The 25,532-nt window shown below is 54.8% G+C and overlaps 6 protein-coding genes across 6 annotated transcripts; 4 read left to right on the top strand and 2 right to left on the bottom strand.

Moving 5' to 3' along the window:
• Positions 1-1,360: 1,360 nt before the first annotated feature.
• PMT4 (Dolichyl-phosphate-mannose--protein mannosyltransferase 4) lies at positions 1,361-3,809 on the top strand (the record flags this gene model as incomplete). The annotated part of the gene is made up of 3 exons (XM_036632829.1): positions 1,361-1,624; positions 1,698-3,333; positions 3,382-3,809. The coding sequence occupies 3 exons, from the start codon at positions 1,361-1,363 to the stop codon at positions 3,807-3,809; spliced, it is 2,328 nt and encodes a 775-aa protein (XP_036501858.1).
• A 798-nt stretch (positions 3,810-4,607) lies between these two features.
• CGCS363_v000979 (uncharacterized protein) lies at positions 4,608-5,809 on the top strand (the record flags this gene model as incomplete). The annotated part of the gene is made up of 3 exons (XM_036632828.1): positions 4,608-5,228; positions 5,283-5,744; positions 5,807-5,809. 3 exons carry the CDS (start codon positions 4,608-4,610, stop codon positions 5,807-5,809), a joined length of 1,086 nt encoding a protein of 361 aa, XP_036501391.1.
• A 273-nt stretch (positions 5,810-6,082) lies between these two features.
• On the bottom strand, positions 6,083-9,120 carry CGCS363_v000978 (uncharacterized protein; the record flags this gene model as incomplete). Its single annotated transcript, XM_036632827.1, has 3 exons — positions 6,083-7,668; positions 7,726-8,717; positions 9,047-9,120. 3 exons carry the CDS (start codon positions 9,118-9,120, stop codon positions 6,083-6,085), a joined length of 2,652 nt encoding a protein of 883 aa, XP_036501390.1.
• Positions 9,121-9,680: 560 nt separating this feature from the next.
• Positions 9,681-10,856, top strand: CGCS363_v000977 (uncharacterized protein; the record flags this gene model as incomplete). Its single annotated transcript, XM_036632826.1, has 1 exon — positions 9,681-10,856. The coding sequence occupies one exon, from the start codon at positions 9,681-9,683 to the stop codon at positions 10,854-10,856; it is 1,176 nt and encodes a 391-aa protein (XP_036501387.1).
• A 6,301-nt stretch (positions 10,857-17,157) lies between these two features.
• Positions 17,158-19,545, top strand: ace1 (Zinc finger transcription factor ace1; the record flags this gene model as incomplete). The annotated part of the gene is made up of 3 exons (XM_036632825.1): positions 17,158-17,895; positions 17,956-18,167; positions 18,219-19,545. 3 exons carry the CDS (start codon positions 17,158-17,160, stop codon positions 19,543-19,545), a joined length of 2,277 nt encoding a protein of 758 aa, XP_036501386.1.
• Positions 19,546-21,896: 2,351 nt separating this feature from the next.
• On the bottom strand, positions 21,897-25,314 carry MPH1 (ATP-dependent DNA helicase MPH1; the record flags this gene model as incomplete). The annotated part of the gene is made up of 2 exons (XM_036632824.1): positions 21,897-25,007; positions 25,087-25,314. 2 exons carry the CDS (start codon positions 25,312-25,314, stop codon positions 21,897-21,899), a joined length of 3,339 nt encoding a protein of 1,112 aa, XP_036501389.1.
• Between the last annotated feature and the right edge of the window lie 218 nt (positions 25,315-25,532).

Below are 25,532 nucleotides of genomic sequence, written 5' to 3'. Positions count from 1 at the left end.
GGAGAGCACGAGAGGAAACTCTGGTGACGGATCTGAGGAGCGAAGAGGACATGAGGATTGAAGAGTGGAAGGAGGAGGGGCAGGTTTCTACGGACCGTGGATTGAGCGCGCGCCTTTGGTGAGGATTAAGTTGGGACTTCCCAGGCTGGTCGGGCGAACCCCGCCGTTGCGCCCTCCGTTCTTCGGCGTCGAGGCCCGGGCGGGTAGCAGCGGGGTCCTGTTACCTCTCATCGGAGCGGCTACCCGACCGAGAGTTTACGTACAAAACTGACTGTCGATTACGCCTTTTCTGAAGCTCGTCAGTTGGTTAAAAGCAGTTTTGCAGGTAGAAAGATTGAATGCATATTGTGTGTATTACATAGTGGACGAGGAATAACATGAGCTAGAGAGTATCAAAAGGGACAATGTTCCTTCCCCCAACATTGGCCCGTGATAGGTCAGTTGCATCATATTCCAGCTGAATTGCTGCGTCAGGAATTGAACTCGATTCAGAAAGTCCTTACTTTCGCTAATCACATTGTTCTCTCCGAGCAAACACACGGGCGTAGCCACAGACTGCGCGTACAATGCGTCGGGTAGAGTGCCGTCAATGGTTGCAAGGGCCGGGCCTTCTTATCTTATCACGGCGGAAGGTGGGATGGAGCTCTCCCCAACCTAGACGCCCCCGAAATCAACCCCCAAAAATTGTTAGCGTAACCCACCTCAGCTCCGTCCAGCAGGCAGGCTGACAGCTTCAGTATGGCCAAGTGTCCAGTCCTTCAAGTCCAGTCCACCAAGGGGCAGAAGGAAAAAAGCAGCAGACACCCCTGCCCCCAAATTTATCCCCCAGGCCATCCTGTGTCCACGAAAGTTCACTGTCACTTCTTCGCCAGGGGGTTTCCTATTAATTTTTCCGCGCGAGCTACCTGGCCGAGGTGATCCAACCTTCCTTGTCGTTCGTCCTTCACCACCACTCTTCTCCATCGCGAGACTGATTTTGTTCCCTCTTCTTCGTTTCTGCCTCCCTGCCGCAGCTTCTTCTGTCGTTCCTTACCTCAACCTTTCCTTCTTCTCTTCACTATTCTCTCTTCGCGCCTGTCTTCTTCAATCACCTTGACGTGAGAGCTGACGCGGTCCACTTTTTCCCATAGCGTGTAAGTAAGCTACAAGCCCCTGAATTGCTCCCTTACAACCGCAGGAGCACAGCTCCGAGGCGCGATACGTACCACCACGTAGAGCTACCTGTCCTTCTTGATGCGACTCTTCTGGGGAACCACACATTTTTATCTCCAGCTTCCCAACTCAACCTCCAATCTCGCGAGACTTGGAACTGACAAACCCCGTCTCGCGCAGCTCCTCCCGTCCATTTCCGATTCCCAACATGGCGCAGACGACTGCCACCTCCCCGCAGGGCAGCGTTCGCCAGCGCAACACGGGCTCTACTAAGAAGGGAGCTGTCCCGGGCGCCGCTGCTGACGCCGTCGCCGACTCTCTGACCAAGGCCGCCGACAAGACCAAGCGCGCCGGCGCAGAGAGCGGCCACATCATCGGCCTCGTCGTTACCACTGCTCTCGCCTTCGTCACCCGTTTTTGGGGTATCAGCCATCCCAATGAGGTCGTTTTCGACGAGGTTCACTTTGGCAAGGTACGTCAGCTCTGACGCTTTTTTTTCTCACCTTCTTCAAGACACGATAGCTGACAGCTTGCTTTCCAAACAGTTTGCCTCCTACTACCTCGAGAGAACCTACTTCTTCGATGTCCACCCTCCGTTCGGAAAGCTCCTCTTTGCCTTTATGGGATGGCTTGTAGGCTACGACGGACACTTCCACTTCGAGAACATTGGCGACTCGTACATCTCCAACAAGGTTCCCTATGTCGCCTTCCGCGCTCTGCCCGCCATCCTCGGCGCATTGACGGTCACCATCTCCTACCTCATCATGTGGGAGTCTGGTTACAGTCTGCCTGCCTGCATTCTGGCCGCCGGCCTCATCCTCCTCGACAACGCCCACATTGGTCAGACCAGACTGATCCTCTTGGATGCTACCCTGGTCTTCTGCATGGCATGCAGCTTGCTCTGCTACATCAAGTTCTACAAGCTGCGCCACGAGCCTTTCTCGCGCAAGTGGTGGAAGTGGCTTATCCTTACCGGATTCGCCCTGTCTGCCGACATGTCGACCAAGTACGTCGGTCTCTTCGCTTTCGTCACCATTGGCTCTGCTGTGATTATCGATCTCTGGGCCCTGTTGGACATTAAGCGACCCGGTGGCGCGCTGTCCCTTCCGGACTTTGGCAAGCACTTTGCTGCCCGCGCATTCGGCCTCATTCTGATGCCCTTCCTCTTCTACCTCTTCTGGTTCCAGGTTCACTTTGCCATCCTCACCCGTTCCGGTCCTGGCGACGACTTCATGACTCCCGAGTTCCAGGAGACCCTTAGCGACAACGTCATGTTGGCCAACTCCTTGACCGTCGAGTACTACGACACGATCACCCTTCGCCACAAGGAGACCAAGACGTACCTTCACAGCCACGAGGACCGCTACCCCCTCCGTTACGACGACGGCCGTGTTTCCAGCCAGGGCCAGCAGGTCACTGGTTACCCCTACAACGACACCAACAACTACTGGCAGGTCATCCCCTTGGTCGACGACCAGAAGACGGGCAAGGCCGTCAAGAACAACGATGTCGTCCGTCTTCGCCACCTGGGCACCGACACCATGCTACTCTCCCACGATGTTGCCTCTCCTTACTACCCTACCAACCAGGAGTTCACCACCGTTCCCTTGACCGAAGCCTACGGAGAGCGCCTGAACGACACGCTCTTCGAGATCAGAGTCGAGAACGGCAAGGCTGGCCAGGAGTTTAAGAGTATTTCCAGCCACTTCAAGCTGATTCACAACCCCAGCAAGGTTGCCATGTGGACTCACACCACCCCTCTTCCCGAGTGGGCACACAAGCAGCAGGAGATCAACGGTAACAAGCAGCTGGCCCCTAGCTCCAACATTTGGTTCGTTGAGGATCTCCCTTCCGTTCCCGCAGACTCCAAGAGACGCGAGAAGCCGGAGAAGGAGGTTAAGACGCTGCCCTTCTTCCGCAAGTGGTTTGAGCTTCAGCGCTCCATGTTCTGGCACAACAACCAGTTGACCAGCTCCCACCCGTACGCCAGTCAGCCCTGGCAGTGGCCTTTCCTGCTCCGTGGTGTCAGTTTCTGGACCCAGAACGACACTCGTCAGCAGATCTACTTCCTCGGCAACCCTGTCGGCTGGTGGCTTGCGAGCAGTTTGTTGGCCGTGTTCGCCGGTATTATCGGTGCCGACCAGGTCTCTCTTAGACGGGGTATTGACGCTCTTGACCACCGTGAGTAAACTGCATCTTCTGTATTAATACCAAGCTAACCCAACGTAGGCACGCGCTCCCGTCTTTACAACTCAACCGGTTTCTTCTTCCTTGCCTGGGCCACTCACTACTTCCCCTTCTACCTCATGGGTCGTCAGCTCTTCCTCCACCACTACCTCCCGGCACACCTGGCTTCCTGCCTTGTTGCGGGTGCTCTTCTGGAGTTCATCTTCACCGCCGAGCCCGCTCCTGAGGAGGGCTACCAGGTCATCAAGGGCAACAAGAAGGGCGATGGACCTAAGAGGCACATCAGCGCCCGCGAGCGCTTTGCTGGCCAGAGCCTTCTCCCCGCCTGGATCGCCTGTGGTGTCATTTTGGCTGTTGCCGTTGCCGGCTGGTACTTCTTCCTGCCGCTGACCTACGGTTACCCCGGCCTCACCGTCGAGCAAGTCGTTCGTCGCAAGTGGCTCGGCTACGACCTCCACTTCGCCAAATAAGCGCCGTGAGGTTGAAGTCAAGCCCTTTAAGGGATTGATACAGCATTTAGACGAAGGTGCTCCAGAAATCGGATTGATTCTCGCTCCAGCGACCCGGGGTTCGGGTCACGGAAATACAGTCATCAGAAGCCAACGAGGGGATGGGGCTAAGCTGTGAATGTAAGATGAGATGACGAACAAATGGGACACACTGTAGGGGGTACAGCTAGTTTTCTTGCGTTGATGAATAGTTCCAGTTAAGCTGTTTTCGACAGTTTTCAAAGTGAAGCCCGTCTGCGTGTGATGTAAAAATAGTGACATTATGCGTTGAGGCTGATGCGCTCCTATTACCCCTGTCATCCACGGGAGGGATGAGCTGAGCCATACCAGCCAATCACCGAGTCTGTCCGCTTCTCCAGGCTCCCAATTATTGACCCCTGTCAGCCCTGTCAGCCAATGACATCAGTTCCCCTGACCAATTCCAGTGACCTTCTGTCAGGGGACCATTGGAAGTTTGGAACCCCTAGCAGGAGCTTTGAATCTGGACAGTTAAACCTCCCTCTCTCGGTCAGCGCAGGAGGAAGGCGTGGAAGGATCGCACGACACGCAAGCACATTTGATCTGCTATTTCCCCTTCCCGTTTCGCATCAATGGAGTTTTGTTTTCCGAGGCCTCGTCTTCTTCCTTGCTAATTTAGACATCATCCCGGTCTGGGTGTGGTGACATCCCGCAAGACGCCAGATCGCCGGTGCCGAACCGAACGAGAGAACCCGCCGGGGGAAAAAAAAGCGCTCGACGCCAATCGAAGCAGATAACGAAATGGGCTTCCTGAACAGTCTCCGCCTCCGCGCGCGCCGAGCCCTTCGCTCGCGGGCGCTGCGCAACCTCGTCCTCCTCCTGGCGGCGTACACCCTCCTCGACGCCCTGCGCGTGCAGCGCATCATCACGGGCGCGACGCCCCCGCGCGAGGCGATCGCGAAGCGGCCTAGGAAGACGCAAAAGGTGTACATTGCGGGGATGCACTACAACGACGGGGCGCTGATCAAGGAGCACTGGAACGCGGCGGTGCTGGGGCTGGTGGACGCGCTGGGGCGGGGGAACGTGTTTGTGAGCGTGTACGAGAGCGGGAGCTGGGACGAGAGTAAAGTCTGGCTGAGGCAGTTGGACGATGAGCTGTTTAAGAGGGGGGTGAGGAGGAATGTGGTGCTGGATGAGAGGACGCATTTGCAGGAGGTCGAGGAGGGGGAAAAGGAAGCGGAAGGGGGCGCGGAAGGGGGGAAGAAGGAGGGGTGGATCATGACGCCGAGGGGGAAGAGGGAGATGAGGAGGATACCGTTCCTTGCGCGGTTGAGGAACTTGACGTTGCGGGATCTGTGGAGGTTGACGGATGAGGGGGAAGTGTTTGATACGGTCCTGTTCTTGAACGATGTCGTCTTCACTGTAAGAAATCCCCGGGTTTCCGCCCATGGTTCCGCTTGCTGACTCTACCTACAGGCCGACGACGTCCTCGCGCTGCTGGACACGAACGGGGGCCTCTACGCCGCGGCGTGCTCGCTCGACTTCTCGGAGCCGCCCTCCTACTACGACACGTTCGCGCTGCGCGACTCGGCGGGGCAGGCGCACCTGATGCAGACGTGGCCGTACTTCCGGTCCGCGGCGAGCCGGGCGGCGATGATGGCGTACGCGGACGCGGTCCCGGTGCGCAGCTGCTGGAACGGCATCGTGGCGATGCCGGCGGCGCCGTTCCTCGCGCCCGAGGCCAGCGGACGCCGACTCAGGTTCCGCGCCGTGGCGGACTCGCTCGCCGAGGAGAAGCACCTCGAGGGCAGCGAGTGCTGTCTGATCCACGTGGACAACCCGCTGACGGAGCATTTGGGCGTTTGGCTGAATCCGAGGGTCAGGGTCGGGTATGATGGGGACGCGTACCGGTGGGCGAACCCGACGGAGGGTAGCTGGGTGAGCGTGTGGAGGGTCATCATGGGGAAGTGGGAGGGAAGGTTGAGGAGGTTGCTTACGAGTGATAGCGTCAAGGAGTGGGTTGTCAGGAAGAGGGTGAGGGAGTGGGAGGCGGAAGGGGAGGGGAGGAGCGAGAAGGGAGTCGATTGCCTGATTAACGAGGGGCAGGTTCTTGTTTATAATGGGTGGGCGCATGTTTAAAGATACCCTGGTATATATTTGAGAATGTCAAAAGCCTTGCGGCAGTCTATCTTGTTATCCCCGATGCCATTATGTCTCGTCGCGCCGTGGACCTTCTATATGACTACCCGTGCTTATAATGCCGCCTGCTTAATCAATTAAGCGTCCAAAATGCCTCCCAAATTCACCCCCCAATATGTCGTCAAGTCTTGAGATATGTCGTCTGTTCCTTGTAGGAACGGGTGCAGGGAGAGCTTTTGTGCCGTTCCATCATGGGATAATGCGTCTTGGAGGAAAGGGTGAAGAAACTGGTTAGAGACTGTGTCCGTGTCAATGACCACTGGGTTCGTTCCAATCTCCTCGAAGAAGCGTGACAGCTCGGGACTTTTCTTCGTCGCCTCGTCTACCGAGACGGACGTGGCGTCGATTGCTCTGAAGCCACCAGTGGATCTTGCGAGCATCGGTCGTCGATTGGTAATAGGTGCTTCAGTCTGGTCGTCCAGCGACTTGTCTGTAGAGCTCGGTGCGGTTTTCTGTATGCTCTTGAAAAAAGTCTCGTAATTGTCCAGCTGAGAGTCCGACATACTAGAGTTCTCTTGCGTATCATACTGTTCTTCGTCATCACCATCGTCGCTCGACTCGGAACTCACACTCCAGGTGCTTCTCACGGCCTCTCCAGCACTGTCATTTTTCTCAGACTCTTCGATCGAGTCGACATTCTCGCAAAAGCGAAGCCGACTTGGCGTTCCAACCACGCTCTTCTTTCTCCCAATGCACTCTTGATTCGTTTCCCTGCCATCCACTGCGGAAAGCAACTCCAGCAGCGCGCCGTCTTCGTTAAGGATATCGCACTCCTTCAGTGTCTCCAGTACCCCTGTTGCCGCCGCCTCGATCAAACGATCCATCAAGCCCTGGCTGATAACTTTCGGGAGATCAGCTATGGATACAAGGTCGTAAAGTGAGAGGCCGTGCTTGCTCAGGGTATGAATTTCTGTGGACGTGAGACAACCCTTCCTCTGTGAGTCCGCAGCGCGAATCTTGCGGAATGCTGGGAGGATTCTATGCCTTCGGCGGAGGTCGTTTGGAGGTGCGAAGGCGTCAATAAAGCTAAGCATCTCAATCACTGGGCCCGAGTCCCAATATACCGAGCGTATCGCCTGCAGGAGACGAGTGTACTCTGTTTTGCCATCCTGAGAGGCGAGGACCAGCTCGTGGAGATCTGTGAGCTGTTCCACCGGGTTGATGTCTGGGGAGGGGATGACGTGGAGAGCGAGGTAGCGAAGGATGGTCGAGTTACAAGCAATGTGATCTTGGATCTCATTATGAGTTGCTGTCTTGGGTAGAGAGAGACCTGCTCTGATTACAGCTAGGGGACCTTGAGCATTGGGTGCATTAGGAAAGAACGGAGGCAGGTCAATCCCTTGGGTCAGTATCTCCGGAAGTGGAACATCCACGGGAGTGAGAACGTCGCCTTCAGATGAGGACGAGGATGCTGAGTAATGTTCAAGCAGATCGTCAATGGAACCGTCTGTCGTTGCTGAAGAAGGCTCCGGGTCGTCATCGAGGATATCCTGATCGACGTTGGATATGGGTGGAGGGTTGGTGCATCCAACCTGCACCTGGTCGTTACCTCTGACGGTGATCGTCATGGTCTTGCCACCCTGAATGAAAGAGTAGGTTCCCGGGCCAAGGGTAATTTGGTTTCCGTTATCTAGCTCCTTGGGTTTGCGTTCTGACGCAGGTTCTGTTACGTTGTGTAAGCGAATTGGTTTATTGGTATGGAAGACCAGCTGGGCCGTACCTCCAAAGATCTCAACAGCACCTGCGTGTCCGGTTTCGGCGTTTGTTTGTTCTTCGTGTGCAACCAACTCTTCAATTGAAGAGTCTGCGATGGGGCTCTCGATAGGTGATGTCTCCTGCTTATTCTCGTGCCAGTCGAGAGCGGTGGGAGGACGGGGGAAGTCGCTAATATTCACTTCTTCGTCAGAGTACTCGCTCGATGTCGCGGACGCCGAGGGCGACGACGGGCCCGGGTTGCGGTATGTGTCCAGCACATGCCTCATGGACCTCGCAGAGTTCTCTCGATAGTCTCCCTCAGAGGTGTCGGTAGGGCTCTTTGCCAACATCATCATCGAAGTGCTCAGCGAACCGGGACTTTCTCTCCTTCCGTCCGTGGGAACACGAGGAAGAACATCGCGCATCGTTTCCTGTTGAAAATTGCGACGCGAGGAGAGAGAAGTCGCCCCTTCCGTCTCCGAAGAAATGCGGCGAAGAGATGGACGGGAGCCAGATCCGTCTCCCAAGGTCTTCCCATTCTTCATCTTGTCCTTCGTCCTGTGTGACCTGCTCGTCCCGTCAGTACCTACGTTCATCTTGTTTCCCTCGGCAGGCGGCGCCGTTACCTCTTCCTGCTGTTTCGCAATTTTCTGTTCATCGCTGCTGCTGCTTTCATCCCGGTACAGATCCTGGCCGCTCTCAGCTTGCGTAACTTCTGGCCTCCACGACGTAATGCCGCGGACGATGTTGAGGGCGCGGAGGATGGTGTCGGCTTCGTTACGGTTGCTTCGGGCGCGCTTCTCAGCTTCGGTTTGGAGACGGCGAAGCGCGAGGAGGGCTTCTGAAGACTCACCTCCTCTGAGGCAATCTAGCGTCTCTCTGATGCCCTGCGTGTGAAGTTCGAGGGGGACGTCCCGGGCGTATGCTGTTGTTAGTTTGGGAGGAGCGGAAGACGCTTTTGCCAAGGTGATTGTTGATGTTGACGTGTAGTTGAATCCTGACTGACTGGGTTGAGGACTGGTTGGTGTAAGCTTCCTTCCGGTCCAGCGGGAGAAAAGTTTGAAAGGCATCTTTGCGGTATTGCTCGTTGGTGAATTGATTTTGTGGTGGGGGTGGTTGGTGAGTTACTGAGAGTCAATTAATTCGGCAAGGTGAGAAGGCGCGCCCCTATTTGACTCAGACTTGGTCAAAGACGGCAGCTGCGACAGAAAATTCTACAGTCTGGAAGGAGCGACCCTTTCTTGAAACTTCTCGCTACCTTCGCAAAGCGGAGTGTGTATTGTGGGCTCAAAGAACATGGTCGGCGTCGTGGCTCACGAGCCATGTCCCTTTGCTATTCGGCCTACTTGTTACGAGCCGTGAGATCATAGTCGACCAGTCCCTTGGCCTCCAGGCTGAAGAAGTCTCCCAACAAAAGCATTGTAATCGATCGTTCTTTGAAGTGTCCCCAGTGGTGTGTCGCATATCTGTACTACCACCGATCCTACGTGAGCGCCCAGGTATATCTGAAGGTTTCTCAATCGTCGACACTTTCTTCCATCATCGTCTTAAGTATGACACAGAACAGCTGGAAGCACACAGCGTCTGGAAGGTTGCTCCAATCTCTTTCTAGATACCTCTCAAGACAAATGCGTACCTATGAATTAACACAATGTTTGGTATCTTACTAGAGAAGTAGAAACACATTCTGGACTTTTCTGAGCTTGAACAAGTTATTTGTAGAACAATGTTCTTGACAATCATACGAACAAAGGTTCAGGCAATACGTTTTCTGTCCTCTACCATCACGACTCTAGGCTTCCTGGCGGATCATGAATTGCCGTAAAGAACCAAAACACAAGAAATTGTCCCAAACCAACGCCCACGCATCGTCAAATATATGACTTGCCATGATGCCGCAGTCAACATGTTTCCAGTCACAAACGAGCTTGCCAAACACCCAACCATACCCCCATCAACTACACCATCATCCTTAGAAAGATGTGCTACAAGAAGCAAACGTACTACAAAAGCTGCTCCCACACACGCACAGAGGAAGAAGACTGCCCCCACCAGAAGCGCCTCAGCCAACTGCGCCTGCAAGAGCGTCTCGACGCCCACCGCCGCCAACGAAGCTCCTGGCTCCTGTGCATCTTCTGCTTCCTCATCGCCCCCGAGCCGCGGCCGCGCACCCCGGAGCCCCGCCGCGAGTGCCCCCTGCAAGACGTCCGCGTCGAGATCGACGGCCGGTGTCCGCAGTGCCGCCTCCTCGACGCGCAGGCGGCGGCCGTGGGGAGAAGGGACAGGTATGAGTATGACTACGCGGCGCGCCGGTGCCGTGTCAGAGGTGAGGTGGAGGTGAGTCAGATGAACGCCGTTGCTGACCTTGTGAGTGCGCAGGTGGTGGATATAGCTGTCCCGATGGATGAGGCGGAGAGGAGGGAGGGGACGAGGGGGAGGGCTGGGTGGAGGGAGCATGACGCGCGGATACGGGAGCCGGAGAGGACTTATATGGCATATCGCCCCGAGGGTCGTCGGAACACGGACGCCTCTGCGGGTTCGCGACGACCGAATCGGGGCCGGGACTTTGTGCCGTATAGGGACCCAGTGTCATCAGGCTTGCCGGAGCTGCCACAGACGCCGCAGGTGAGTAGCCCAGAGTCAACATCTTACGCATGGCCTGCCCCTTTACGAGTATCCAAAACCAAGGGCCAGATCAGGAGCCCAGACTGGACATCTTCAGCCTGTCCTGCCCCTTTACGGATATCAAAGACTAAACAGAACCAGGACCCGTCGAGACCTACACAGACGCAACATGTCAAGAGCCCAAACTCGACATCTTCCGGCCGGCCAGCCCCTTTACGAGTTTCCAAGACGAAGCAGAACCAGGACGTGTCAAAGCCGAAGAGGAACAACTCCAGGAAACCGGGCCGAAGCGCTGTTGGCACGTTGGAGAACCCGCCCCTGAGCGCCGTGATGGAGGACGTGGAGAAGGCCTGGAATGATGCTTGCCCGGATGGAGGCTCCGCTGCCAGGACTGCTCGAAAGCCGTCGCAGGAGGTGCCGCAACTCACCAGCCCGTCATCTTACAGCCCGGAACTACCGATCGACGATCTGATAGACGAGGTTGAGCTCCTCTGGCGACGGGCAGCCTGCAACAACGATGGACCCAGGTAAGGTCGTCCCTGCTCCTCAGGTACGTATGCGTTCACGTCATGTGTAGACTACGGCTTAGAGTTGGCTTCTGGACCCGTCAACCCGGGACAAACCTAGTGGCCCGTAGTTACGATACAGATCTTGAGGTGGGTTCCACGGCTCGGGGGGCCAAAGAAGAGTTTACATGGGGAGAAACGTGACATGCATTCGCCTCTTTGGATCTACGGGGCGCCGCCGGGGTGGCATGGACAGAGACAGAGTTGATGCTAGCGGGAAAAACAAGCTCAAGGCAGAAGAATAAACGAGGATGCAGCCGACCTGCAACTGTGGCCCCCCATCTTTAATACGCCGAGACCGGTTCGTGACGATGCGGATTCGTGGCCTCTTTCGTGGGCGCGTTTTGACCGCTGCCCGTCAAAGAACAGGTTTCGTTGTGCCAAGGTTTTTGGTGGCCACTTTGTTTCCCGCGGCAGGGTGGAACAGACGTCTGGCATGGGGTGAGGGGGTCAAGAAAAAAGAACGCAAGATGGCTGCAAGGTACGTAGTGCTCTCAAACAAGAGGGCCAAAGGCAGAAATATTGATGCCTTGTCGTGATGCTACGCGGCTGGTTAAAAAAGGTCTGGCCAAATATGGCAGTCGCAGGAGATTGGCGGAGCGGAGCAGGTGATAGGCTGCTCTATTTCCGCAGACTTGATTGGTGGATGACGGGGGGACCCCCCATAGGGCTGATGAGCCGGGCAGACTGAGGGCCGGGAGATCATTGATTCGTTACCGCCTACGAAGTACGTGTCGTATCCATGGTGGACTTTGTAAGCCAATGGGACGGCGGCATCGGTTCGCCGGCGGGACAAACTGCGTAGGTAAGGCACGCAGCGTTTGGAATGGAGGTGCGGACGAACAACGAGCCGTCTTGCTGGAATGGACGGGAGAGGGGGAGGGCCGTCGGTTCGCAAGTGCCGACCAAGTCTAATGAGTTGGGCTTGGCTCTGTCCGAGAACCGTGAATACAGGGTGACGACGGGTAGCACAAGCACGGGATTCGGCGGGTTCAGGGACGGAATGGGATGGTGACGAGGCGAAGAAGCTTGGCCTCTGACAGGACACCGTCACTCACACACACACATACGCGCCCGCGCGCAGTAACTCATTAGTTAGCTACTAGCTGGCTCATTTCTGACCCGGCGAACCGAAATTTTGAGTCAGAAAGCTTGCTCGGTTTGAGTTTACTTGCTTCTTCTTCCCACGCTCCGGCGCACACACTACTCTCTGGGACCTGACGACCGCCACGCCAGCCCTACGTGTGGAGAGGACCAAGGGGGGCGGCAGGAGCGCGGTGTAGGTTGAAGGGGGTGGTGGTGGTGAGCAATTGGCTGACGAAGGCCCGTTTGACGTGGTGGTTCCTGCAAGAAGGGCGGTACTGTGAGTCCTCATGCCGCCTGTGCTTCTCGTTTCTTGTATCCGCATGCGCGTAAAGGTACTGTGCAGGAGGAGGAGGAGTAGGGATGCTTGTCCAAGGGGAGTGCGTGACTGCGTGGGTGCTGCGTGCCGTGCTGCGTGCTGTGTTACCCGTATTGCTGGTGGTGATTGTGCGCAACCGCGCAATCCAGTGCCGTCACTGCAAGAGCGCCAAGGTCCAACGGACGCAAGCCAGGTGACGAGTCAAGGTCCTGCAGGTCCACGTCCGTCCTGCGTCTCTTCCAACGTCCCGTCATTTGCTTCGCATCCAATGTCGTTGCCCAGGGAGAAAAGCCAGAGCCAGAATGCGAGCGAGGGGCCGACCCTTACGAACGGCCACGGCGGCAAAAGAAGGCTGCAGAGACGACCGCCCAGATATTGGGGTCTGTTAAGATGTAACCAACCCTGTTAATGCCTGCAGGCCTCAGCCCCAGGTAACTGCGTTATATAAGCTGCGTGGTTCAAAAAAAGAGACTTTTTGAGACTAATTAACAGGGTACTTATAGCCACACTACTATAAGTCCTCCTACGCCTAACACTACTATATCTCAGCTAATAAAGCTATCCACTACACTAATATCGCTAATATCTCTATTAACGTAATATCTAAAGTTTAATATAAAGTACTATTATTAATTACTATTAGTATAGTTTTAAGAACTTATTATATTTAAATAAAAGATAGTTTATATAGTAGTATTTACTATAGTATTAGTTTATATAGAAGTTATATATAGTTTAATAACTTAATTTAGACTTTTTAGTAATAGTTTAGTTTATTATTTATTAAGATTAATATATCTATTCTTTTTAAGTTAATATAGTACTTAATAATATCTTTATAGAAACTAAGGTTTTATTAGAAGTTAAGATAGTTTAAATAGCTAATTATAGCTATCTCTATACTATAAATATTAATAAAGTTAAGTTAAGCTATTTTAATTAGGTTATTATTATAGAGGGGTTAATATAGTATTATAATCCCTACTAATTTAGCTAGTTTTATAGCTATATTAATCTTTATTTTTAAAGTTCTCTATAACCTTAAGAGATAAGGCTAAATAGTAGCATATTTATTAATACCTTGAAGTTTATTAGTAAGAATTTTCTCTTTCTAGAACACTAAAAAAAAACTGGGTAACAAAACCAAAACCACCCCTGTTAAGGTGGACGACATATTGGACGTCATTCGACCGGATCCAGACCAGCAGACCGGTCGATGGGTACGGCTAAACCTCTAGAGTGTTATGCCAATGGTGCCATGCTACCTTGACACCTTGCTTGGTCAGACTTGGTTCGATTACTTTCCCAAGGGGTTGGCGTCGCAGTGTGAGAATGCGCCCGCTGGCGGTCCCGATCCATGTCGATCACGGAGGTCGGGTGACTGAAGGTTGACTGGACTGACCGACCGAGCGGACGAGAACGCCGAGATGCACCGGATGTAATCAATCAGGGCCGGGGGTTTGGGATTTTCCACGACGGCCGGGTTGTCGTTGGCCTGGTCTCCCTTGTTGTGTTTGTGTTGAGTCTTCACTTTGATGGGGTCGGCCGCCGCCCCCACGGTAAGCGATGCGATGTGCATGCTTCTAGAGGTCCGCAGTGGGCTCCTGAGTGTTTCGTTGTCTGCTTTTTTCTTGCTCTCTCGCTCGCATTTTGGCGATAACCTCCACAGATGGCCCACGGACCACGCGATTGATATCACAGGGTTGCGGAAAAGGGAAGGGCGTAGATGGTGTGGTGTGATTGGTCAATTTCCGGAATCGAACGGTGGCTCAATCGTCGCCGGTGGCCAGCTCAAAGTTGCAGTGCTGCATGGCATGGGCAGCAGGCCGGGAGATTGGATCAAAGGGGGTCCATCCAGTGTCGAACCCAGCCTGCGATGAGTGTCTCTGCAACTGCTGTCACTGCAACATTTGGACGAGACTGCTCATTGCAACCCTGATGAGGGCCCGCGGAGGAGGCTGAGGGGACCTGAGACCCTCAGCCCAAGGTCCCAAGCATGAAGCACTGCAGGACCAAGCATTTGAGGGGCCCGCTGGTTGGTGCTGGGGGCGGAGGGGATTGGGGGACGAAAGAGCGGAATCGGATTTGGGAGAAAGAGGCGAGAGAGACAGACCCGGGTTGGCGGAGAAGGAAACGATCCAGTGGGATGTCATGGATCAGGCTGGGCGGGTGGAGCACATGCGGAAGTCTAGGACACTGGGAACGGGGTTCAGCAGTCTTCAGTCCTTAGAAGAGAAAGGAACTTTGGTTCTGATGGGCTGATGGTGACGGGGGTAAGCGAGCGAGGCCAATTTGAGCTTCATTAGTCCCCATTGGAGAAAGTACCGTGCATGAGGCCGTCTCCTCTTGGGCTCCTCTTTTTGCAAGACAGCAAGACGATCTCTCGCCTGTCTCTCTCTCAGAAACAGTCACCAGTGACAGAGACACAGGGCCTCAGCCACAACCGGTGCAACAGAAGGGAGATGCAGGTGCAGCAGAAGTTGCAGCAGAAAGCCCAGCCGTGTTTGCTGTGCTGTGGTGCTGTGCTGTGGTATGCCTCGCAGGATTGACGCCAGCCGTGCTAAGCTTTTGCTGTGCTTCACCCGCAATTGTGCATTCCATCTGTCATGCTATGCCATGTCATTTGAGACGATGATGATGTAGTGCGGCGTGCGAAAACAGCATCTGTCCTCACCAGCCCCTGCACAGGACTCATGTCGATCGGTATGGACGGTGTGATGGGCTTATTGAGGCCATCGTGGCAGGACTCTTGAGCTGCAACTACTCGAGGCCTCAATGTCAGAGTTTTGCTGCTAATCTGCCAACCTGCCAATCTGCTGCCACAGCGGACGTTGAAACACAACCCGTCCCATTGCGACACTTTGGCCTCAGTTGCGCCCATTCGCCGTTGGTGTTGGCCATCTCATTCTCCAGGTTCAGGGTCGAGGGTCGTCGGCCGATGGCGCCATACTCTGAATGGCAATTCGTACTGCTGCGAACCTGTGCGGTCCGTTTGTTACTGGGCTGGACCCGGCCCCCCGGCTGGCTGCTCTCGCTCTCTTTCTTTCCACCTGGTTTCCACATGCCATACCTGCCCCGTCGAGACCCATCAAACAAATTGAAAGCATGGCGGGAGCCGGGGGAGCGAAAAGGCAGCCGTCAAACCGGTGCGCCGTCCCGGAATGCGTTCGTGATGGCTTGCGTCGACCGTTGGGGGGTGTTTGAGCATTCAGCGGCCAGAGAATTCGGCTGCCTTTTGGGGTTGATGCGCGTCCAACGTTTTAGCTCAGCAGCACGGCACACACGCGACCTCACCAACGCGCAATACAGTGACAAACAGCAACAGAAACGGACTCGGACCCAGGGAGAGAGAGAGGAGGTTGTCATGTCTTGCTTGTTTGCCGCTGACAACAGCCAGCATCATCGGTCCCGATGCTGGAGCAGACAGCACCGCAGTGTGTGGGCTGCGGATACCATCATCATCATCATCATCATCATCACCGGTATGAAATGGAGCTATTATTGAAACCTCTCCTCTCAGCCGTGACGCCGTTACATTGAGCGCGATTCTCAAAATGTCGTCGGTGCTAATTCAGCACTCTAATGCTTAATTCCGGGGCTGTGCTCATGTCGCTCTTTCTCGTCTGCTCCACTGTAGCCCAGTTTAGTCCGACGGCTGCAGCGCGACGGTGACCCTAACAGCGGGCCCTGCACTTGCTGCCCTGGAGCTGTTTGGGTCCCAGGTCGCGTCTTGTACCCGAGGGCGGGCGTCTTGACGAGGAATTGGGGCAGAAGGGTCCTGGGTGTCTCCCAAAACCGCCATTCTCGCTCTTTTCCCTCAGCGACCCTCCAGCCCATGCACTCAGTAAACCCAGTAAATCCAGTAGCGTACCAACCCAGCGATACCTCACTCTCGACGCTCCCCTGCGGACGAACAGGGGTCTGATCCTCCTCAGTCCGCAAAGCCCAGACTCCGCCTCCACTAACCGCCCGCGACGCCGTCTGATTGGCCCAGCTGCTCCAGGCAGCAGCCTTCGCCCCGGGCGCTCTCAGGTCCGCTCACGTCGTTCACGTCGCTTCTGCTTTTCTAATCAACCTCGACGACCTTCGAGCCAAACCGCCAAATCTCACGCTTCTCCCGCCTCCATCCCACCCCCGTCCACGTCCTCGTCCTCGCCGTCCTTTCTTCGACCGAATCCTTCTCCTCGTCCTCAACCATCTCTTCTTTTTTTCCCCCTCCCTCAGTCTCGCACACCACCGTCCTCAACTTTCAGGACTCGACATCCGCCCGCACCTGTTCCACTGAGGCCGCCACATCCAGTCCGCAGTTGGCACTTCCCCCACCATCTCTACTCGTCCGCCGCTTCTCCCGGACACTTTCCCAATAACAACCTGCCCATCTGCCCTCTTCCTCCCTCGTCTCTTTCGCCGACGCGTAGTCCCGCAGAGACGAACGAACCGCTCCTACCCCGTGTCTCGCATCCAGCACTCTGCAGACCGGACCCCAAAATCAGGCAGACTGATTTCGGCCTCGACTTAAATCGTCTCTCCTGCATCCTCAGACTTCCCGTCGCCGACATACCATCATCTCCCGCACCAGCTGTTATCACACATCGTAAGACTAGGACCTCTCCTTTCTTCTACTCCGTCCACACGTTCCCCGTCTCAAACATCTGCCGCCACATTGCCACATTGGCCAATCCTAAAACCTTGGGGACGATTGGCTCCAAGAGTTAGGACTATCCTGCATCTGGCGTACCGGCGTTGTCCTGGTCGTGACTCACACCCCGTGTCCCGTTCAGCCCTACAAATCGAATGAACCCATAAGATATCTAACACTCTCCTTGTTGACAGAGTTCTGGACACCCGTGTCATTACCGTCACCATGTCCGTCTCCGTCAACCCTCGACGAAGGACTCCGGTGACTCGCCCGGAGTCTCCTGCCGGCCTTAGCCTTAAGACCAACATGACCCTTCGCAAGGGTGCTACCTTCCACTCTCCCACCAGCCCTACCTCTTCAACAGACGATGCCTTGGCCTCCCCTCCTAGCCTTCGACGCTCCCAGACAAACCTGGACGACGTCGTTGATGCCCACTGCCGTCGCGCCGCGTTGATGATCGACGACATTGAGAACTCTCTCTCCAACATCACCATCGTCTCGCCCAAGGCCAGGTCCTTCCGTGACGACAGCCTTCCCGTTCCCAGAGGCTTCCTCAACCTTCCTGTTGTCGACCCCGCCATGGCCAAGGAGAAGTCAAAGGAAGCGGAACGCCGCATTCTGCGTCCCAGAACCCGTCGCTCCTCGAGACATCATGAATCAGACAGCGGACTCGGCACCTCTGTCGCCCCTACCACCGAGACAGAGCCTGCGACCACCGCATCAAAGAAGGCCTCTGCCATTACTAGGTCCGCTGCTGCCACCTCTTCATCCACCAAGGAGAACCTTCGCGGCCTCAGCCAAAAGGCTGCCAACCGCATCACAGAGCACATTCTGCGCCCTCTGAGGGCCAAGCCTGCCCTGAAGGACTTTGAGCCCATTGTTCTCGATGTTCCTAGACTCATTAGAGAGAAGGAGATCATCTGTCTGAGAGATCTCGAAAAGACTTTGATTTTCATGGCACCGGTAAGTCAAGCACTGACTGATACTGGTCTTTGGGGAAATACTTATCGATTGTTGATGAAGGGGAGGTCCAAGACTGCCGCCTTGTACCTCGACTTCTGCCTGACGTCGATCCGCTGCATTCAAGCCACCGTGGAATACCTCAGCGACCGAGAACAGACTCGACCCAACGACCGACCTTACACTAACGGGTATTTTATCGATCTTGTCGAACAGCTTCACCAGTACGCAGGCCAACTCGCTGCCGCCAAGGAAAAGGGAGACGTTGAGATCTCGTATGGTAACCCCGCTCCGGAATTATTTACCCCTGCTAATGCGACAAACAGCACCGACGAAATCAAGCTTTACGGTGGCATCACCGAGAACGGACGCCCTGCTGAGCTCGTTCGCGTTCGTAAGGACGGTAAGGCCATCTCCATGGCTACCGGTCTGGAGGTCGACCTGGACGACTCCGCACCCATCAAGATGAAGCGCTCCATGAGCCAGCAGCTGGAGGACGAGGAGGAGATCATGCGCTCCATGGCCCGCCGCAAGAAGAACGCCAGCCCCGAGGAGCTCGCCCCCAAGAAGTGCCGCGAGCCTGGCTGCAACAAGGAGTTCAAGCGCCCATGCGACTTGACCAAGCACGAGAAGACTCACTCGCGTCCTTGGAAGTGCCCTGTTCCCACCTGCAAGTACCACGAGTACGGCTGGCCGACTGAGAAGGAGATGGACCGCCACCACAACGACAAGCACTCTTCGGCTCCTCCCATGTACGAGTGCTTGTACAAGCCTTGCCCTTACAAGTCGAAGCGCGAGTCCAACTGCAAGCAGCACATGGAGAAGGCTCATGGCTGGACCTACGTCCGCACCAAGACCAACGGCAAGAAGGACAGCAAGGCCGGCAGCGTAACCCACGCCACTCCCCAGCTTCACCACATGCCTACCCCCTCCACCAGCAGTGCTGCCACTCCTCCTCCGCCAATGGACCAGGCCCAGCACTTCAACTTCAACGACCCCATGCTTCCCCTGCATCCTATCGGTCCCGTCGGTGACTTCGCTTCCCACATTGACGGCATGGAATTCCCCTCGTACATCTCCGATGAAGAGTTTGAGCAGGTCATTGGTGTCCAGCAGCCGTTCGACAACCAAGTGGACCTCGAGATGTCCCTGTCCCCATCCGACCACAACACTCCCAACACCGACATCTCTCTTGGTCCGTACTCTTACCAAGACGGCCCGGAGTTTATTGTGGAAGACGACATCTACGCTGCGCATGCTTCGCTTCCCACTCCTGACCGCGCCGTGTTTGCCGACAAGCAGATGAACATGGCTTTCCCCATCTACCAGCCTGTACCTGCCTGCCAGCCGCAAATGATGCCGGCTCAGCCCGCTCCTCACATCTCCCCCATCGGCCAGGGCAATGCTATGCTCTTCACACCTAACTCGTTGGCTGAGGTCGACGAGAGCTTCGATGACAACTTTGGCAACGCCGGTGACAACTTCTGCGGCAACGACTTCCAGTTGTTCCCGTCCAACAATGCTACTAAGGCCTTCGAGCCTCTGTTTGGCGAGGTACCGAGCGCTGGTCTGGGCTACTCCCAAAATTCCCAAGACCCCTTCCAGTCACTAGACTGGAACAACATCGACTACACCAACTTCCCGAGCCAGTAAGCAGTCTTAAGCGGAGTGTGCGATGAATACGGTGACAGCTCTTTTGAGCTGCAAGTGTGACAAAAACTTCTTGGTGTTGGACAGGTTTATGATTTTATGACTGGATACGGATTGAGCCATTTATATTGGCTCGAGGAAGTCGGATGTTCGACTTGTCCTCTTTGGCGCGCTTTTGTACAATTGGTTTGGCAGAACCACCCTGCTTGCTCTAGGATTTATCTCTTTCCTCATTTTTAATGGTATGAGATTGACGATAGAGGATGTGTGTGGCACGAGATGTGGTGACTTGGAGCCAACAGAACAAAAGGGCTCCGCTAGTCAGCCCACGGGTGTGAGGAAGCAGATCTCTAAACATATCGCTTTGAAATTTGATATGGCAAGTTCTGAGAAAACCAAAAAAAAAAAAAAGCTATTCTGTCTATCTGGCGTTCGTTGAGCAATGCCGTGACGTGGGATGCTGTGTCAACTGTTGACCAAGTATCCACTGAAGGACTGTTTGCTCTGGATGTTACGGACGGAATGGACGAAAAGGGGGCCCAGAGGCCCAGATGGAGCGGACACGGCTCCGGCAGAGAGTCGAAAGTCTCCGCGGGATTAAGGGTGGAGGCGTATGACGTCTGGGGCGGCGAATGTGAGTCTGACGGCGACGGATCGGGCTTGACGGGGGATTGGGTCTCAGGTTCCGGCTCTTCCTACGACGAAGGGATCTGCGGGCTGGGATACGAGGGAGCCGGCGCGTGATCAATTTCGTTGGCAAATAGGGGCCAAGGGAAGGTAGATTGCACCGTATTTTTAGGATGGAGAAGGGTAGATAGGTAGATTTAGGAATCTCAAAAGACCTAGTTTGAGACATGCTCGTGGGCCTTTTCATGATTTTTTGTGATTGCGCTCCGTTGTTGGACCGTTTGGTGTCTTGTACTATCCTCTGCCGCCGTCCATGTGTGTGTGAGACGGGTTCGGCGGGGATAACCGTTCTGTCCCGCTTCCGCCGTCGGCTTACCTAACTTTCCGAGGTGTCACTCAGTGATTACGTGAAGCTCCTGTGGGGTATCTGCACCCAGCTGTCGACGGACTGCCGCCCTTTCGCTTGATTCCTGAGGTCTCCGTGCCCCACCCACCGCAAGGTGCCGCCAGCTCCAAAAAGCGCGTCGGCAAAATCTCTTCGCCTTTCCTTCCTCTCAACTTCCATCCATCACCACCCCCAAACGCGTGCCGTCAACGCCGAACGTCGCACATCGAAGCTATACGGATTCAACTCGTTATTTTGAATCCGTCGCTGAGAGGTAAGCCAACTCATTTTTCCTCACGTCACAAATCACGCGTGTTTGCGTTTGCTTCACGCACGCACGCGCAACGACCAACATGATGAATTCGCATCACCCGTATCTCATTAGGAAGAGCCGTCTGAGACGCCCCGGAGCATTTCAAGGGCCTTCGGGAACGGGGGGAGGAGGGGGAGAGCGCGGGAGAGTCGAGATGTGGGAGGAAAGGGAAGTCGGGGAAGAGGGGGAGAGGGTGAGCGTCGTTGTTTTTTCCCGGTCGCGGATCTCTGCAGCCCCTGCACTTTGCGTGCCGGCACCGAACGGTCTACCGATGGACGCGCAACTTTACCTCTGTGGGGGACGCGCCTCGACGCCTGCTTGACATTCTCTCCTGCTTCTGGCATGGATTGTTCGTGCAAGCGTTACGGGCGGCGGGGTGCGGACCTTTATGCAGACATTAAGGGCTGGCGTTGGAGGTTTGGACTCTGGATGGTGGAAGATGCTTAACAGCGCTTTACATCGATGGTGTTCGGCGGGAGCGAGGCGGGGAAATGTTGTGGTTTGGTTCGTTGGCTGGGGACGGCGCTTGTCTTTTTTCTTCTTTTCCTTGCTTTCTGGGACATTCTGCGTTTATGCTTTTCTGTTCTTCTCTCTCTTCTTTTTCCCTCCGGAGGTCTGCTCCCTTCGGCTTCGCTTTCCTGTTGACACCCTATCTGTCTGGACACCATGGCTGCGGGAAGTTTGCACCGTCATGTGCCATCTCGTATGTCGTCGGGGTAGGGGCGCAGGGAGGTGGGGTGGGGATGTAGTGCTTTTAAATTGGGTTTCTGACATTGGTCTTATTTTCCGTTTGGAACGATTCAAGATTGATCTGGGTTTGGGCCTTTGCTGACTAGACCTACAGGTGCGCGTTCGAGCTTCGAGGTTGGTGTTCGGGGACGAAGGTTGATGCGGAGAGGTAGAATAATGAAATGTGTTCATTCAGTCATGCAATTCGTTCTTTAGTAATGCTATGTACAATCGTGCCATGTTTTCACCTGCCAGATATTACTCGTGTCTATTTAACAATACATGCCGGTCCCTTAGGGCTTACTCGTCACTATCACTGTCAAATACCGGGCGCCTTCTCTGCTGCCGGCCTACTACCTGTTTTTGCGGCGTATCATCTGGCTCGGAATCGAGCTGCGCCCTGCTTGTCGACGGCCGCTTCGTGCTGCTAAGCAGATCATCGTCATCATCCAGCAGCGAGTCCACCGACTCCTGCGTGGGCGGAAATTGAGTCGGCACGTAGAACGGCTTTGATGTCTCTGTCCGCGTTGGAGAATCGGGGGTTGCAGTTTGGCTCGATGGTGGATTGGATGATGTCGGTCGCACACTGGACATGGGATGGTCGTCCGAGACAACGAAATCAACCAAGTCAGCTCCATCGTCCGAACCGTCCGTATCCATCGCGTCGCTGTCCCGCAAGCAGTCATCGCCGAGTTCATCGCTGTTGATGCCACCTCGGGTTTTCTTGGTGGCTTTCTTGCCGCGCTTCTTGGCCGCTGGCTTTGGGCGGCGTCGCGGAGGGGATTCTTCCTCCTCCATGTCGTTGAGGCCATCGTCTATGAGGGCAGAGGCGGCCATGAATGACCTAGGTTTCACTGCACCGGTAGATACGCGTTTCTTGGGGCGGGACTGCTCGACTCCATCGTCGTCGTCGAAGAATTCTATCACGGATCTCGTGGTTGGGGGACCCTCATCCTCCGTATCACTTGCAAAAGGCGGCACCTGGATGTTTTCGTATCGGCTGGTATCCTTCTCCCCATAAGGTTTCGTGTACCGGCTCGCAGTATCCTGCTGCTGAGAAAGCTTCTTGCAAAGCTTGACAAACTTCTTGGTCCTTGCGCCATGTTGAATCTTCTCGACTGGTCGAAGTCGTCGCTGGAGTAGCGGGTACGACGTCAAGCTCGGCATCTCAGTCTCTTCGATCTTCGTAGTGCTCGCTGGCACAGAACGGTAAATCCTATCCAGCTCAGCTAGTTGAGTATCGGTCAAAACGACAGAGTTCAAAGATGGCACGTCCTCAATAAAGTCTGCCTCCGTTGGCTCCGGCTGCTTCGGCGGACGACCCCTTTTAGCCCCTGCGGTTGGCTTGCCAAAATCTGATGCCTTTGTGAACCCAAGCTCGACACCGTCCGGAAGATGGAATTTCTTGGGTGGCTTCTTCTTGGCTGGCTGCCTTCGCTTCTTCGGCTCAGGCAGCGCCGGGTTCTGAGTGTTCTCGATGGGAATCTCGATGTGCTGCATGACAACTTCTGGACGAGTGTCTCGAGGAATGATCCGGGCTGATAGGTCATGCCTGAAGTTGAACTTGCTTCCATCGCTGATAATCTTTTGCATCTCTGCATAGTTGTCCTTGGATCTGGCAAACGCCTCTTCCTCTTTCCCCCGCATGAGGAGCAGGATGATGTTTCCCGCTCGCTTTCGTCCGGTTCGACCCATTCGTTGCAGCATGCGGATAGGCGAGGAGGATGCATCGTAGCAGACGATCAGATCGACTTGACCAATGTCTAGACCTTCCTCACCAATGGATGTTGCCACCAGTACATTGTATTTGCCGTCCTTGAACTTCTCAATCGTCTCAATCTGTTCAGCTTGCTTCATACCTGCTGACCTTTTGGAATCTGCCTGGCCGACAAAGACTGTGGCCTTGATGAGTGGCTTGTGACGATTCAGTACCTGGACAATATCCTCGGCGCTGTCTCTGTATTCGCTGAATACGATGACGCGAGTTGCTGAATTCCCACCATTGTCCATGAAGTGGTTCAGAATTCGGTCTTGGAGTTCAGTCAGCTTGGGATGGCTCGCAAATCCATCAATCCGAAGCCACTTCTCCATGTTCGACATCATCTCTTGGAAATGCTCACTTTCCAGGATTTGCTTCTTATATTTTGATCCTTTCGCCCCCTTTTCCTCAACCTCACTTCTGAACTCCTTGAGGTTCTCGTAGAACGGCCTCACTCCGTGAAAGTTCAGTAGTTTGATCGTGTGGGCGAGGCTTTGAAGAATGGAGAAGATGGACCGCATCATGCCTTGCAGTCCCGGGTTGGCACGTCGGCCGACATTTGCAAACCAATCCTTCTGTTGTTGCATCAAGCCATATGCCGTGATAGACATTGGGTCTCGTCCGTAGTAAATGTTTTGTTGCGTGAGCTTGTCCATGAGGGGCTTCAGGGCTTTGGTAAAAAGGTCCTTGATCTCACACATCTCGTCGGACGGATCAAGCAAAACCTGCTCGACATTCCTTTGGTGTACGTATTGACGAATATCGATGGACTCCTCCGTCCGAATCTCGATGTGAGATATGCCGAGATTGTCAATAATCTCTTGCACGGTCTCAACTTTGGAGCCAGGTGTGGCTGTCAAGGCCAAGACACGGAAGTAAGGATTGAAGCGACGCATGAGCTTGACGACCTTGGCGTACGCGTACTCGCCCGTTGCACGATGCGCTTCGTCGATTACCAGAAGGACGATCGACTTGGGATCTGCATAACCATGCGACAAATCGTTGGCCAGAGTCTGGGGCGTCATAAAGAACACTCGCTTGGATTGCCACTCATCAACCCTAAGGGCCGGTGCTGTGTCACCTGTTAGAAGCGTCGTTTCGGATCGTGCAATTCCAGCAATGTTGAAACACGCGTCGACTTGCTGGGCCACCAAAGGCTTCGTAGGGGCCACGAAGACGATTTTGGCATCTTTGGTCCACCGAAAGTAGTTGAGCATGACAGTTGCAGCGATAAACGTCTTGCCAAGACCAGTGGGAAGGGCAACAAGCGTATTGTTGAAGAGTCCGTTCTTGACAATGCTGAACTGGTAATCTCTCGTGGCTCCAAGGTTGGTGGGATAGAGCCAAGTTTTCATGGCTTCGCGGTCAAGGGCATGATGGGCAGGTGGTTCTTGCGGTTTGTCTCCTCTATAGACCCTACCGAATCCAGATTGGGCTGCTTGAATTGGAGAGTCATCTGCCACTCGGCCACCGAGTAAAGTTGTCTGGCGGTAAGTTGCTGAATTTGTGCGAGCGAGCCCGTTCACCGTCCTTGGCGCTGGAGCTGCCGGCTTAGATGCAAAAGCAGGCTCTGGCGAGGAAGAAAATGCATCCGAGGGCAAATCATCAAGCTCGTCGCTGGCGGACTTGTTGTTTGTTGCCCTGGAGAAGCCCTGGTCCGCAAGTTAGAACACATAGGGAGATGGAAAAGGCAGCAACAACCGTCCCACCTCGTGGAGATAGATGACTTACAGAAGCTGTGGATTTGGACGCTGCCCTGGAATTGTTGCCGTATGACTGGCGTGCTGCATTGACCCGATTGAAAGACGGGACCAGAGCGCTATTGGTTACACTATGGCGGATGTTTGAGGGGTTCTGTGAGACGAGAACCGAGGAACTTGAAGGGCCAGCCTGTGTCTGGCTCAGGGCCTCAAAGAGGTCCTCGTCGGCAATATCGTCACCGTAGTCGTCTGAGTCCATAGCGACTTTTTGGTACTCGCCCAAATGGGCTGATGGATTTGAGGTAGTCGGTCAATCGGTCGTTGTCATGTCAAGATCAGGCGCCGACTTGAAGCTGGCGCTGGCGGTTGAAGCTGGCGGGGTGGCCACTTAGTGCTGGCCTCCCGATGCGCGCATGGAGACGCGTCGTTGACGCGAGCGCATATCTGAGTCACATGGATGCTCACATGACTTGAAAA

This window comes from Colletotrichum siamense (genome assembly GCF_013390195.1).
Source record: "Colletotrichum siamense strain Cg363 chromosome Unknown KSG_Cg363_contig01, whole genome shotgun sequence".
In the NCBI taxonomy this organism is placed as follows: Eukaryota; Fungi; Ascomycota; class Sordariomycetes; order Glomerellales; family Glomerellaceae; genus Colletotrichum; species Colletotrichum siamense.
This window is presented reverse-complemented; position numbering and strand designations above follow the sequence as displayed.